This window comes from Macaca nemestrina, chromosome 6 (assembly GCF_043159975.1).
Source record: "Macaca nemestrina isolate mMacNem1 chromosome 6, mMacNem.hap1, whole genome shotgun sequence".
Taxonomy (NCBI): Eukaryota; Metazoa; Chordata; class Mammalia; order Primates; family Cercopithecidae; genus Macaca; species Macaca nemestrina.
In genome coordinates this window covers 58,294,706-58,310,723 of record NC_092130.1, presented here as the reverse complement: position 1 = coordinate 58,310,723, position 16,018 = coordinate 58,294,706, and the positions used below count along the sequence as shown (strand labels likewise).

The following is a 16,018-nucleotide window of genomic DNA, read 5'->3' as shown; positions in this document are numbered from 1 at the left end:
GTAAACCCTAATTAAAGCAGTGTGATTGTTCTTGCAATGCCTGCTGTGTGTCCTTATAAGTAGCTGGTAATGGTGATAAAAGTTTATGTATGACCACAGTGTCTACACAAAACATCAGCTAAATTTTTATCCATCATAGACAAATTTCCAGTCATGTGATCTTATTAAACAACTTGTGAATACAAAAGGCAATTAAGAAAAACTACCAACCATATCCATGGCTTATAACATTTTAACCTAAAATGAACTTCAGATGATTTATTTATATAACAACAAATGACTACTATAGACACTTGAAATCATTTATTCAAGGCATTTTTATAAAATCTTGCAATCATAGTATAGATGTATAATAAAAGAATATGAGAATGCAAAGAAGAATATCAAGCCAATGTCTGAGCATTTAAAATAAGAGTTCTTCAAAAAAGTTACAAATGTCTTACAAATAACATTCCTGAAAACTTTGGGGGAAGCTAAAACTTCATTAAAAACATAACACCAAATGACATGTTACTTAGTTTATAGCAAGCAGTTTTATATTAATTAAATGTTTATATACCATCAGCTAAGATTTAATGCATCTTACATTCAGATTTAAATAATTCAGCACCATCTCAGGTTAGAGGATAAATGAAATGTTTAGTGTTTAAAAGTGGCCCAGGAATTTTGGTAGCTAGGAATGAGACTTAACTCACTGATTCAATATATTGATTGTGAATATGAGTTCAAAAGAAAAAATATATATAGAAAAAAGGGTACTTTTTAGTTAGCAGTTAATACACTGACTGGTATCAAAACACATTATTTTATAAACAAAGTATCTCCTTACCAGGAATTCAGTATTTTCATGCAATCTGCTAAAGATTAACTCTCAGTGCCAGGAAAATTTTAGTGAATTGCATTTCTTCTAGCATCTGAATATTCCGAAAAAAGTTACTACAGATAATGCCTAGTGAGTAATTGGATGATAGAAATTGTAAATAAAGTTATTCTATAAAAATATACAGATTTTCTGGAAATAGGCAAGTTGTATACTCATATATGTTATGCTACTGTTGGAAGACTGAGTGCTAGCCTCAGAGGTCAAGACATCTTTAACCCAGACTGTGGTCTGAATCATTATGAGATTACTAATATGGCATATTGTAAACTGACTCATAAACTCCGAAATTATGTTCCTATTTAGTCCGTTTCTTTCTTTCTTTTTTTTTTTTTTAGTGTAAAAGCCAATCTCCTGTCAGTACTCAGCATTCTTTTTATCATTGCCAGTTCCTAGTTTTTAAAATGTATTTAGAGTTTGGTAAGACTCGACTGTGTTCTTTATTTTATTAATTGATAACCTCCATCAACTAATCATTATCTTTGAGTTTTGGCAGTTATTCAGAGAAGAGATTCAAAATTCAAAATAATTCAAAGAAGTTCAAAAATACTGAGTGTTAAATCAGTACTTGTGAGTTACTTGGGTGTGTTTAGAGGTGCCAGGAGGGGAATGAAAGTTCACATAAGGAATAAAGTAGTATTTTTAGCTTCCTAATTGAAAAAAAAATTGTAATTAACCAAGTAGTAGGTGTTATATTTCAAAGGCAGACATTTCAGGGATTGAACACATTTTTAATTATTAGAAATACACACATGCATATAGTTAACCTTTAATTTATTTTTAAAAATAAATTATGGTCATGAAAAACAATAGTGCTTAAAATTGAAATTTTATAGACATGTAATTTTATTTCCTAAAAATAAAATAAGATGAACCTTCTGGGTAATAATGGGATTTTTAATACTTATTGAGGTTATAGACAGTCTTTTTTATGTCTCAATGCATAGCATGTGAGTACATGGCATATATTAGGCCTTCAAATGATGATGAATGGATAGACAGATAAAAGGCCCAATGAATGATTGTGAATATGTCTTCTCCTATATATCCATGATGATATTGCCTAGTTTTTAATACAAGCTTAAGGATCAATAAAATGATAGATCCGAAATCTGTAGATGCCAGTCTGGCTCAGTATTAATACTGACAGTAGTTTTTTTTGTTTTTTAAGAAAGCAAGTATATTAAAATATCTCTATTAGAAAAGATTACATTTTGAAAGGATCATTCTACAATCTTGGAACTAAAAAGCAATTTAAGGCAAAGAGGTACATCAAAGAAGCTATTCCATAGCTCAGTTACTAGCTCAACAAAAGCTCTGTCTATATTGTCTACTGGTAAGCGTGTGCCCTGGTGGATAAGGATCATACGTACCGCTATATCCGCCAGCTGATGACTGTCCATCTCTAGCCCCTCTAACCATGCTATGCACCCAGTGAGTGCAGAATGATTACTAGTAATTGATGTTGACTTTACAATTCTATGATATGTAATACAGGATGCCAATGCACTTTTAAAATTCCACCTAACGTGTTCTGGCACTGGAAAGTCTTACTTGAGATTTTAATACTGGTTAATGTAGGAAAAATTCTGCTTAAGCACCACTAACTTAAAAGTGTAATTTCATTTTCTTGAATTTAGGAAAAAGCGAAAATCTCAAAATTCTATTATGGCACATGGTTTCACAGTTTAAAATGCAATCACACCTGTCTCATTACGCAGCATGATCCTCGGTTTTGCAGAAAGTATATTTTTCCTTTGTTCACCAACCCCTCAAGTATGTAATACTATGAGCTTTGCTAATTTAGACTATATCTCAGACACACACATGTGTGTGACTGATTCCTGAATAAGCCTGAATAGAACACAGGATGATGTTCCTGTGTTCTAGATAATATAAAATTTTTAGCAATCCTCTCTTTAATAGCTGAACATCTTTTTAAAATCTAGAAAAGTTGAAAAATCCTAAAATGTTTTTCAATTTTTTTAAGTTATTTGAGAGACAGTTGTGGTTTGGGGGGGACTTGTTTGTATGATTTTATGTCAGCAAGAAAATTGTATCTTTGGCAAATATTTTAATATGTTTAAATGCATATTATCTCTGGATGTATCACATCAGTCATCAAAATGACTTCCCAGTTTCGTGGCTGCCTTACATATAGCAGTCCCAAGAATGGTGATATTAAGAATCCCACTTACAACCTCTCTGCCCATGGGAAAGATGAAATGATAGAGGGCAGCCTCAAGAAATATCAGACAGGAATTGGGCAGCTCCCTTACTTATTTGTTCCAAAATAAAAGTTGACTCAAGTCAAAATGAAATTGTGCATTTGAAAGAAAGAAAGTTATCTACTTATTTTTAAAATGTAAACATAATTTTTATATAGGGATGTAACTATCTGAATACATGTATTGCCATGTCTCTGCTATATAGTAATATTTCTTGACACCAATGGTAATGTGTTTGTTTCTTTCTCAGCACCAGATGTGTCCATATGTATTTAAACAGTAGGAGCATTGTTTCTAAATTCATCTATGCTATGACATATATAAACCCATTATTATTATGTTTCACTAAAGTTCCAGCACGTTAGAAAAGTTTCACTTCAAAGTCATTTTGGCTCATTCACTTAAATAATACTGACCCTTTTGCACTATAATTTCAAAAGGAACATGAGAAATTTGGATTTCTTTGAAAGAGTCAAATATGTAATTACAGAATTGAAACACTGATAATTCACAAAGTGATGTAAATAATAAACATTAAAAATTTCCCAAGTAATGATGACTTAAGTGTTCAAAATCCAGTTATGTGCTTTGTTATTGAAAACAGTCCAAACAAAATTTCTTTTGTTGTTTTCTGTTCTCTTTTTCAAAATACATGAATCCTACTGAAGTTAATCTATTTTTTCCCACTTCAGAACACCAGGCACTGATTTATCCATTGGGAGTTTTGCCTTGCTTTCTAATACCTAGATTAAGAAGACAAAATAAGACAAATTATTAACCTTATAATATAATGAATGAGTACAATAGACAAATTTAAAGTCAACCTTTTAAAAACTTTATGCAACAGTTTCCCTCCATCTAAGCAGCAATCATGTTGTGAAATTATGCAGTAGCATATCATTTTAATAATGGTTTGAAGATAGTGACTATGTCAACAGCAGAGATGCCCAATGCCTACACTCTTCACATTTAGCGGCAAGAAACCAGTTCTGAAACACTCAAGAGTACAGCAGGACTTCTGGCACCAGCAGCCCTGACCAGGGGAATTCACTCCATGGAACAAGGGTGGCACATCCACCAAGAAGCAGAGTCAAGGCCTCTGCTCCATCTTGAATTAGTCCTTCTCCAGCATGACTTTGGATATAGAATAATACATTAATAGGCAGAAACTGGACCAAAAGATCAATCAAATATTACTGTATTTAAATGCGATCATAGATCTTCATGTAAGGAAGTAAAAATGCACTTATGCCAAATCATAAGCTATCAATTTCCAAACAGTAAATTCTGTGATGAGAAAAATAAAAAAAAAAAACTTACACAGTATTTTATAACTGAAAGGAGCCTCAGAGTCACCTTGTCCATACATTTTGTTTCAATGAGGAAAATGAAGGAGAGAGGGTACATTAACAGCACACACTTATTTACTGGGTGGCTTTTACACATCAACAGAATGCTCTTAAATATCTGGCAGGAAAAGAAATCAGTGAACTGATAAATGATATGTCTTCAGAGTGACACTCACTGCTGTTTACACAGCCACCAGAATGACCTGAGGGCCTTAGGCAAGTTACACTTCCTGCTCAAAAAGCTTCAGCCTCCCACTGCCTCCAGAATAAATTTTAGCCTGCTCTTCAGGGCTGTCTTCCATCTGGCCCCAACTTACTTTTCCATCCTTTTTCTCCAACTCCTAACTCCACGAAATTTATGCTTTAGCCAAACTAGAAGACTTGTTTTTCCAAACATGCCCTGCAGTTTCCTCCTGCCATGCAAGTTGCCTGTGATGCTGACTTGCCCTGGGCTTCCTTTCCTTAATGCTCCCCAGTGCATCCCTCAGACTTCAAGGCCCAATTCAAATGTATCCTAAAGTCACTCCTGAAACTCAGCCCAAAGACACCTCTCCTCTCTCTGAACTCTGATTCCTAGGAAGGAAGGCCTGATGTGAAAGTCAGAATATAAGAAGCGAGCATTATTATCCTGAAGGTGTGGGGTTTTTTCTCAAATATTCTATACTTTCCCCAATATTTCCACTCAGAATAAGTATGATATTTTATTATGATCACTAATTATGAGTAATTTCACTTTTTCATATTTTCATCTTATCTATATTGGTTATAAACATTCCAACTTCAACCACTCTTGAAGTTTGTTACACTCAGTAATAACTAGCGGAAAAAAAAACCCAACTCTATATGAGTGACCACATCAGGAATCCCTCTTGTACAATCATATTGCTGGAGCAATACAACAATTTTTATTTCTTCTAAATACCTGGCAATATCCAATTCAACAGAATCTACTGATTAAAAGCAAGAGACATTCTATGGAACAGACCACTCCGGACCTATTTCTAGTGGGAAGTCAGTAAGACATACTTGGGAGTTACCAAACTTATAACAAAGGTCCTTCTGATCCCATCACATTTTATTTTAAACTTTTCATATTGTTATCTCTATTACAGTTATATGTGTAATTCTCTCACTTCCCCTACTCCAAATGCCTTTACTCAAATTATTTGAGAAAGAAATTCATTAAGCAGTGAGTGAGAGGCTGCAAGGTGGCAGACTGTACCTGACAACGGGTATATAACAGTGGACAAGAGACTAGATCCCAGCCATCACTGACTGGAGCAGGAGACAGACATTAAACAAAGAAATTCCTAAGTAATTAACTGAAAATAGTGTAATAAGGCTACAGCAATATAGAGATTAGTAGTCCTATTTATGTTTGCATTATTCAGTAATATCTGGTTCAGGGCATCAACAAACAGTACAAAAATGAGAGTGCAAATGAATAAATAAATGGATAATGGATGAATAAATTAAGGAATTATAAAAATTAAGAAAAATTAACTAATCTGTTTATTTAAGTGCAAATTATTTTAGCTTAAATTATACAGGTGTTCTGGCGGTGGGGGGCAGGGGTTAGTTATACTATAACCAACTCCACACAATATGGGCCATAAAACCTGCCAGGTTTTCTGTGCTGTGGGCATGTTCACAAGAATGTATGTGACTATTTTTTCAGTGCTATTCTTTTGCTATCATAGGCTTCATCTATCTCTAGTGCTGTGACAACACTTGTAAAGCACAGTCTCTGCTTCTTTATGTATAAAGTCCTGGGTTTTGTATCAGGCAGAAATTTCTATTAATTATGAGTTTCTAGTAGAGCTGTGCTATACCTGTCTGTATGATCCAGTGGCACTGGTGGTTCCCCAGTGACAAAGCAAAGCTGTTGAGTGTTGAGTATCATTCCAATGGAAATAGTATTCTCATTGTTGGGAAGCCATAACTCAAGTGGCATATGTAATTATAATCTAGCACCCAGCAACACTTGGGGAGGTAGTGCTTAAGGAGATGGGGCAGGACAGACAGGCACGCAGGCAAACCTACCCAACTTTCTTTCATTATTTTCATCAAAGCACCTCCCTGTGAATAGATATCTTTCAAGATTCCATTCAAAGAAGAGTTTCAGGAGAAGGAATATTATGAAGAAACCTCCACATACCTCAATCTTTTGCAGAGTATTTTCCTAGTATCCATGGTTCTAGAACTCAAATATATGACATCTTAATTTGTACAGACCAGGGGGGTTGATCTCTTCAGTTGCTTACTTTATGGCGGTGGTTTTCAAAATGTACTTTGAAGAATCCTAGCAATTCTTTCAGGGACTGTGAGGAAGGGGCAGGAAGCAACTACTGGGGCTTCTACAAGCTCACCCACTCTACATACTGAGCAATTTGATGTATTGGGTCTTCACAAATGCCTTCTGGGTAAACACTGTGGTCTGTTTATGTCTTCTCCTGAAAAGTAAGCTTCTCCTGAAAACTAAAAACCTTAGTACATTCTCCTTTGCCTTCCATTATTAAAAAAAAAAAAAAAAAAGAAAAAAGAAAATCAGACTGCATACCATTTTCTGCCTTTGGTCTGCTTACAAGAAAGCTGCTGTAGTAGTAGAAACAGATACATTCCATGTATAATGTTTGAGCATGAACAAAAATTATTTGTGACAATTACTTAGCTAAGCAAATAACACTTACGGTGAAATTGTGCAGCCTGAGGCATACGCATGATGTCCTGTGTAGCGAATGTCACAGCGCACAACGTTGTTGGTATAGTCAGATTCAGGAACCAGGTAGCTGGGGTTTACACTGACCTGGACAATACAAACAGCAATTGTGTTAGAGTTCCTCAGTATTTTTTTTTTCCATAGGGCTACAATAAGGAAATTGTTAATGAGGGACTTAGGTAAATCAAGCAGGGAAGGGATTTTTAACTTAAGTGGTTAAACTCTGGAGATATTATGGAAGGACACTGCGTATTTCCCCCTGAAGTTCTTTAAAATAAGACAGATTAGATTAGATTAGATTAGATTGTTTAGAAATAGTTTGAGGATGTATAATTGCTTCCAATACCATGATTATTTAACATTTGAATCCAGAAAGGAAGGCCTATTGATCTGCAATATAAATACATGATGTATTTTCAAAGGTCTTCACCTTTAGGATATAGTTTCCAGGTTTTACATCTGTAATATCAATCCACTGGCAGTCTATGTCTGCACCGTAGGTATCGTAACAGCCAGGACTCAATCCCTAAAATAAACAACATACAAAATTTTACATGATGGTATATGGTCGGGCTATGCTAAATAATATGCTATTATTTGCAAATTAAATTTTGAGTTAGTACTTACAAGAGTCTGACATAAAACTATACTTATATTTCATCTCCCTTGAGAAGTATTTATTACTCAGCCTTATAGCACCTCCAGCTAAAAAAGATATAGGACTAATATAAGTAGTAGTACATCTCACTTCTTAAAAGTGTCATATATCACCAGAGATAAATGCAATCTGAAGGAACAAAATAGTTCTCTATCAAAATTCTAGAATTTTAACAGTTCAAGAATAAAGGGCACATAATAATTAACTTAGCTCAAATGTCCTCTTCTCAGTGAAATCCTCCTCAATTTCCCCTTTTGGAAATTACCTTCTTGTACTTTGAACAGCCATGATACTTTTTATTGTGGGTAGCTTTTATAGTATTTATCCCTTTTTGCTCTGCATTATAATCATGCTATGTAAGAATATAGCTAACCAGAGGTTGCAAGTTCCCTAAGGGTGGAGTCTATGTTGCATCTTTGAATAACTAACATTTATTAAATAGTATGTGGCAGGAACAATTGTAAACATTTTAATATATATATGTGTGTGTGCGTGTGGATATATACACACGCACACACCCATATGAAAATTCAATTTTCACAACTACATGAGGTGCTATTACTATCTCCATTTTATAGATGAGAAAACTGAGGCACACGAAGATCAAATAACTTACCGAAGGGCATCCAGCTAGTAAGTGGCTAAGCTGGTTTTGAGTTTAGATAATCAAGGTCCAGAGTCCCTGTTCTTAACTACCACACTATACTCTTTCTCATACAGTCACTGAAACATGACATATTTTGTTGAAGGGGTAAATGCATGACGAAACTGATGAATGCCACATCACTCCACTTGCTAAAACATTCACGTCAATAAGTAAATGAGTGCCTTCTATAGGCTGGGAGGAGAAAAATACAACAAATACAATCCTTGCTTTTAAGAATGTTATAATCTGGAGAAGTTTCCTCAGATTGGAGTCTGTAGGTATATTCTTGATTCCATTAGTTCTTCACAAAATGTTTTAACTTGTATTTTCATTCTAACAATAATTTAAATTTAAAAGTACGTGCTAGATTCACTTTAACTCAATACTGTCACTCAATTCTAGCAACCAATATTGCTTTACTGTTTAAGATCACTTTGGTCACCCAAGAGAGAGTAAAATCACCTTGGCATGCTCTGCCAATGCTGGTTTAGCTATAGCTTGTTTTAGGAAGAGCAGGGGAGAATTGTGCTGTCATACAGCACACAATAGCACAGACAGGTCAAACTCAGAAGGGTCAGTGTTGCAGCAGTGAGACTCATATTCTATTGTTATCGTCTAGATTCCTACCTTGATCCATACATCACTTAACAGTATGTTGAGTAGTCAATATAAAATGAAGAATTTTTGGTCTGATTCCAGCATACAATTCTGATTCTAGCATATAATACATACTCAATAAGTGTTAGCTATTACTTCTACTACTACCACAATGTTCATGACATTGTAAAGGATTCATTGGATTAGATATTCATTTAAGATGGGTTTAAACAATGCTTCAATGCTTATCTTGCCTTCAAATAGACAAAAGACCTTTAAAAATGCCAAAATTGGCACTCTAGAATTCATCAGCTGGCAGAATTTAAGTATAAGCTTTGCTTATTTGCATAGGCAAACCAAAACTAGAGTTACTAAGGCAATCAGGCATTTCATGTAGGCAAAGTCAAAATATAAAAACAGTTTAAATGTAGAATGTTAGCTGAGACTCTCTAAATCAGCAATTTGAGTTTTAGCAATACATGCTATTTGTTACATTAAATTAATAAGTGAATGCAGCTGTTTTAGTTTTGTATATATTTAATATGTAAATTTTTATCTCAGAATGCAGGAGTTATTAATATATACAAGTATAAATCTAAAGAAGTTATACCTAGTTTTATGCTTGAATACATTTAAGCAGCATTCAGTAAAACTAATCTAAGTCATCACTGGGTGATTGAGAGATTATTTTTTCCTTTAAATGAAGCCATGTGAAAGAGAAATTGGTCTAATGAAAAAAAAATCAAATATATAAATCACTCAATGCAAAATTTGGTGAATAACGGTTAAAAAGAACATATATGGAAGATGATTAACAAGAAAGCTACCATATAAAATGAAATGGGGTTACCCCAAAGAAGGGGGGGACGAGAAGTGCTATAATGTCTACAATCCCAGCTTCAAATATTTCAGAGTGAGCTGTCCAAATCCCAGCTTCAAATATTTCAGAGTGAGCTGTCCAGAGTGCCTCTTTTTATAAATGGGGCGAATAAACTCTAGGTCCCTTGCACAGGACTTGCAGATCACTGAAAAGGGAATCTCTATACACACACATGAATAATGTGTGGGTAAGTTACATTTCTTCTTTCTTAAATAAATACTGTCCCGAGGCATGTAGAAGTTAACCTTTCCCCCTCCAATTGCTATGATGTTCTAAGCTCAGAGAAAAAAGCAATGGTAACATTTAGGTCACCAAACAGCTTCCTGCCACAGCCCTGGAATTTGCTTCCCAAGATGCCAACTGCTGATCCCTTTCTACCCTGAGTTATGTACATTCACTACCCTTTGCCAAGATCTGGGCGGGAGTCAAATTATAATGTCCTTTTACAAATTAGGGTTTCATATGGAAATACTGACATAGCTTTTAACTGACACGCATTTTCCTATGATAAAACACACACAAACTGCTTAGTTCAGCACTACTTTAGAAAAATCCATCCCAACAACATCTGACATCAATTATACTGTAGATTTAAATATATACGTGTGGAGAAAGAAATGGTGTCCTTCTGCTCTAATTTGCATTATTAAAAGAGACAACTTTTTAAAGTGCTTTCAAAGAAATGTATTTCTCCTTCATTTGCTAACCCCAATCACTATTCTATTTCCAGCATAAAACAGAAGGAAGGAATGGTTTCACAGGTGAAAAAAACAGAGATATCTGGTTTTTTTGTTTGTTTGTTTGTTTTTTACAGTTATTTACTAAGCCAGTTAAGGAATACAGAATGGGTGCATATGTTGTTGACTATTCAGACTTTTTCAGAGAGTAATTTTCTGTTCTTCATTGTGGAACATAACAAGGACCCACACTGACCTGTGCTCATGAATAGGGGCTATATGCATAATGGGAAATATTTCAAAAGTAATTTGGATCATCAAGCCGTCATTTTCCTTTTCCCAATTATTTTCCATCTTGACAACGTGGACCTCAAATTGAATGCTTTACAAAAGAGAGGTGAGAGGAAAGAAAATGCTAGACTCATGGGGTATATCATCTTCAGTTTTCTTTGAGAAAGGTCTCTGTATCCTTTTGATAAAAATGTGTGTTCTTCATGAAATGCTATTTAATGCTAACTAATGGTAGATGACCTGTTTCTCTCTGAGGCTTGAGGTTCCAGATTTCAGGGTGCCAACATACCTGTGTGTGTGCAGTACATGCAAATCGCCTGTGGTAGCCATAGTCACAGGATGTGTCTTCAAGACAGAAACTTGCTTTGTGGCCTTCAGCCACTCTCCTCTGGGTGTTGGCATCAAGCAGGTCATAGTGGCTAAACTCATCCATACTGTGGTAATGTCTAACGTCCCACAAAACAAAAAGATGGTGGTCAGTTACATACAGAGAAAGCAATGAAGATATTAAATGACTTCCCCCATGGCTTCACAAATTTGTTTTCACATTAAAATTGAGACCAAATTTATCTTCTAAAAGAGAGATTCATGCTAGGGTTTCCCCCCCTACCGCCCCCCAGGACATAAATCTATCAAAATTGCAAGGTTTAACTTTGCTACTAGGACAAAAGACTTAGTTCATTATTTTGCTCTCTTATTGCACCCTGTTTTGTCTTTGAATATTACAGAGAAATGGACAATAAATTATCTGTTCTGAAGTGAAACTTGCCATGTGTTCTCTAGTGTATTCCTCTTGGCTGCCACTGCTGATGTTTCATTCCAAATAGCAGCACATTACTTTTTCAAGGTTTCTATGAGATTTTTTAAAAAATTGAGTTCTCACATATTTAAAATCATTAGTGAAACGCAAAGGAGAAATCATGGCATGTTTTATCCACCATTATTATTTAAATAGTATACACTTTTATTTAGAAGTAAAGTATTCCTATTTTATCAGGAAATTGGGTGACTTATATCTACTTTTGTCATTTCATTAAACAGAAGGTGCTGAGCTGTTCATCTTCCCACATAAGGAAAAACAACGAGGACTGGCTTGGATTTCAGGAAGTAAGTTTAAGGCTACACATCAGGATTTCCTGACAATTAACACCCAGGCAAGTTACTAAGGCAAATGATAGAATTACCTTATGTAAAACTCCTTAAATTTAGGATAGAACAGGCAACCACCTTGGGTTTGATACAGGTCTTTTTGAGCTTAGGGAGTGTATCATCTACATCTTTCTTTGAGAATGGTTTCTGAATCCTTGTGATAAAAAATGTGTGGTCTTTATGAAAGGCTATTTAATGCTAACTAACTGTAGATGATCTTGGCTGTAATGGACTTTTAAAGAAATTCTATCTGTAATGCATTGGAGTAAATTTTATTGAAGTCAATTGCTGTATCCTATCAACAGCTTTAATAAGCTGGGCCTCAGATTTTCTATTTCAAAAGATAACAGGATCCTGTAGTAGATGGGTTATGTCAAATTACATAGAGAAAAAATCAAAATATAAATAATAGCAATTTTCTCCTTTTAGGTAAGAAATAAGACTTGCATTTGTGATGTCAAAAATCACCCGAAAATTGAAAAGCAACTCAAAAGTACTCAGGAGGCCCATTTACTTACTGGTGACAACTGTGCCATTCCCAGGAATATCTTGGTCGGCTGGGTAAGAAATCTGATGTCCCTTGGTTTTTCACTCTTTGGGGAAATCTGAGCAGCACCCTGTGATCATAATCTCTGACATCTGCCCTGTATGCCGTACTGTGATTTTGAAAAAAGAAAAATTATTATATTCATAGAATATTAACTAAAGACAAAACTACAAATAAAACTTCCATTATATAGTAGTGACAATCCTCCTTCCCCAGCTAGACTATCAGTTCCAAGAGGCCAGGGCATTTAGTTTATTTGGTTCATTGCTGAAAAGCTCCTAGAACAGTCTTGGAGCAGTCAGAGCTCAATGAATATTTGGTGAATAAGTGAATGAATAACAACTATGGAAATCCACAGATTTTAACAGTAAAAACATAATAAATAAGCATTAAAAATCTAAATGTCAGAAGTAAACTTTATGTCTAGAATCAATTCAAGTTTGATCATATGAACGAGTGAAACTGAAGTGGAAATAATCCCCCAATAAAAAATAATTCACAGATATTACGAACTTCAAATTTAGCAAAACTTTCAAAATAGTTAATAAGTTGCAAACTGAGGAAATAACTCTAGAAGAGCATACCCAGATTTAAATTAATAATTTTGTAACTTCACTACCCCAAAACAATGGCAGTACTGTAAAAACATCATAGGGAGTTCAATGGTGTGAGTGATGCAAGACTCAGGAATGAAAATGAGCTTGGATGTCTTCACTTCCTTTAGCCTGACAATTGTAAAGGGTCAAAGTAGAAGAAATGTACAAATAAACATTACTGTGTTCCTACTAATATATTTAGTGTGGCTATATGTTCAGATGGTATTGATGACCTTATTTTACACTTTACATTTTTGATTAAATTTTTATTAAAACATATTTTGCTCCCTCTGCTGTTTCCTAGCAGTAAACTCAGAGAACCCCAATCTCAGAGTTACTATTTTATTTTAGAATAGTGGAAGAACAAAGCTCTTGCTCATGATCTTATTCTGGCTGAAGTAATACCGAAACAACCAAGTTCATCGTGGTCTCAAACAAAAGAGGAAAACTTAGTCTTTACCAATGAGGCTACGATGGCAAATTTGCCCCCATTCTTTTAAGGGGGTATTAACACACCCTTCATTACAATCAATGTTTTGAATTACTGTATAGTTGTTTTATGAAAAGTGATTGGAAACAATCGACTCCCAAGTTTAAGTATCTTGGAAAAAGAGCATGAGACTTCAGTCTCCAGGATAAGGGTTTGCGCCACCTCTCTGATTCGTGCTGCAGTTTGAGACAGAACCCACAGAAATCTTCAAAATATTAACTCTCCGTCCAGGTCAGCATGCCCAGGAGGTCACGTCCCACTTCCCAGCTCTTGTCCCACTTCCTAACACTTGTCTGCGCGGAACAGTAGCAGTCAGAAGCAGGCACCAGAGCGCCCCCTGAAGGAAGACCGGGGAGCGGGGCCTCAGACATCTCAGCCCGTACCTGGCCAGGCAGTTTTCCTCCGCGGCGCATCTCAGGTTGTACATGGACATCTTCTGCACGTACGTGGACGCCTGGATGTAGTAGGGGTCGGCCACCAGGTCTGGGAGACCTAAACGTCAGCAGGCGACGGGCGCAGCAGTGAAACAACCCGGCGCCCCCCGCTCCAACTCCCTACCCCTCTAGGTCCCTTACTCCTCACCCTTCTCCCACCGGGACTGCAGAGTGGAGCAGGGGGCAGCAAGAGAACTGGGGACTCCCGGGGCTGCAAAGCAATGTGAAAAGGAAGCAGGAGGGGCCAGACGCGCGGTTTGCACTAGATTCCAGGGCTGCCACTGCAGGCGCGTTGGGGGAGGGATTGGATCTGCGAGGACCGGGGCCCGCCGCGCCCAGGCAGCCACGTCGAGAAGCCACATAGCTGGGGACCAGGTGCACGGGTGGTTCCAGCGGACTTGGGGGTACTTACCGTACTGGAAGTAGCCAGTGCCGTATCCGGGCCGGTACCTGCCCCCAGGTCTGGGCCTTTCATAAGTATCGTAGTAGTTGTAATAAGGGTTGTCGTCAGAGTACTTGTAGGGGTTGTACGGGTCGTCGCCCACCATGCCGTCCACGCGGCTGGGCAGCTGCAGGTTACTGAGCTCAGGGACATCTCCCGGCGCGGTCTGGTTCTCCGCGCGCGGGGCGCCAGCTTCGCGGGCTCCAGATGTCGAGTAGCCAGCTTGGAACCAGTGGCGGGCGGTGGGCCTGGGGCGGCCGGCGGTGACTCCAGATGAGCCGGCCGTCCGCGCCCGCGCCGCGGCGGTGCGGTTGTCGCGGATCAGCAGGATCGGAGTGCGGGGCTGCTGGGCGGAGGCGCTGGCGGCACCGGGGACGGCGGCGCCCGGGTCCCGGCGGCGCTGAGGCTGGTACTGTGAGCCCAGGCTCAGCAAGCTGAACACCTGCCCGTTGTTCTCCCATTGGATCTGCTGGCGCCAGGCTCCCGGAGCCGCCGGCGGCTCGCGCGGGGGCTGCTGTTGGCCGGCGGCGGGCGGGGCGCAGCGCACGAGCGCGCAGAGCTGCAAAGGCCCGAGCAGGAACACTGTCCAGGCGAAGCGCATCACTCCTTTTGCCAGATTGACCCCGCTCGAGGAGGACGTGGCTCAGAGAAAATAAAAACAGGGCTCAAATCACGTGAGGGAGGGAGAAGTCTTCAACCAAGGAGCCGAGCGGAGCACGGGTATCTCAGTCTCCACCAAGCAATGCCAAGGGTGGGATTCAGACCCTTCCCCAGTCAAGGCGGCTGCTCTCGGACGTGGCACCCTTCCCTTTCCCCTTTCTCAGTCCTGGAAGGCAACGGGGAGCGGCGCGGCAGTCCCGGAGAGCGGGCAGTGTCTGGAGTGAAGGAAGGAGGAGTGATTTTAAACTTTCTGGCACGTTTGCAAAGTTACACAAGCCTTTCTGGCCCGGCCGCCCCTCAGCTATTTGTTCACGTAATGCGATTGGAAACGTGCAAGGCGGACAGCTCCTCGCCTCTGCCCCTCCCTTTCTCCCCTCCCTGCCCTCCTCCCCCCAGACACGTTGCACAGGGAGCGTTAAGGGGAAAGAACAAAACGGAACACACATCCTGAGACACACTGGCTTAATCTGGGGCGAACATGCAGGAATTTCAAAAAACTCAGACAGGCGAAGGCAGCCAGGCCATGGGGCGACGCCAAAATATGCACGAAGAAAAATGCTATTAGGTCACCAGCCCTTGAGAGGCGGGAAGTCGGGAGGTTGGGAGGGTGCTGGGGGCGAGAGGGGGGCGGGGGAGGATTGTGACTAAAGTTTATCCATAGAAGAGTTAACCAGACACATTTCCCAACGCACACTCACTTGCTTTTATGGGAAGCGCCCTCAGCAAATAAACCCCAGGATATCAAATTTTGTTTTTCTGTGTGTAGGTAATATGA

The 16,018-nt window shown here is 38.3% G+C and overlaps 1 protein-coding gene across 1 annotated transcript; it reads right to left on the bottom strand.

Moving 5' to 3' along the window:
* Positions 1–288: 288 nt before the first annotated feature.
* LOC105500045 (lysyl oxidase) lies at positions 289–15,511 on the bottom strand. Its single transcript, XM_011772944.3, has 7 exons — positions 14,554–15,511; positions 14,091–14,199; positions 12,593–12,730; positions 11,215–11,371; positions 7,607–7,702; positions 7,148–7,263; positions 289–3,851 (listed from the first exon to the last, which is right to left on the bottom strand). The coding sequence occupies exons 1-7, from the start codon at positions 15,182–15,184 to the stop codon at positions 3,845–3,847; spliced, it is 1,254 nt and encodes a 417-aa protein (XP_011771246.1). The 5' UTR covers positions 15,185–15,511; the 3' UTR covers positions 289–3,844.
* Between the last annotated feature and the right edge of the window lie 507 nt (positions 15,512–16,018).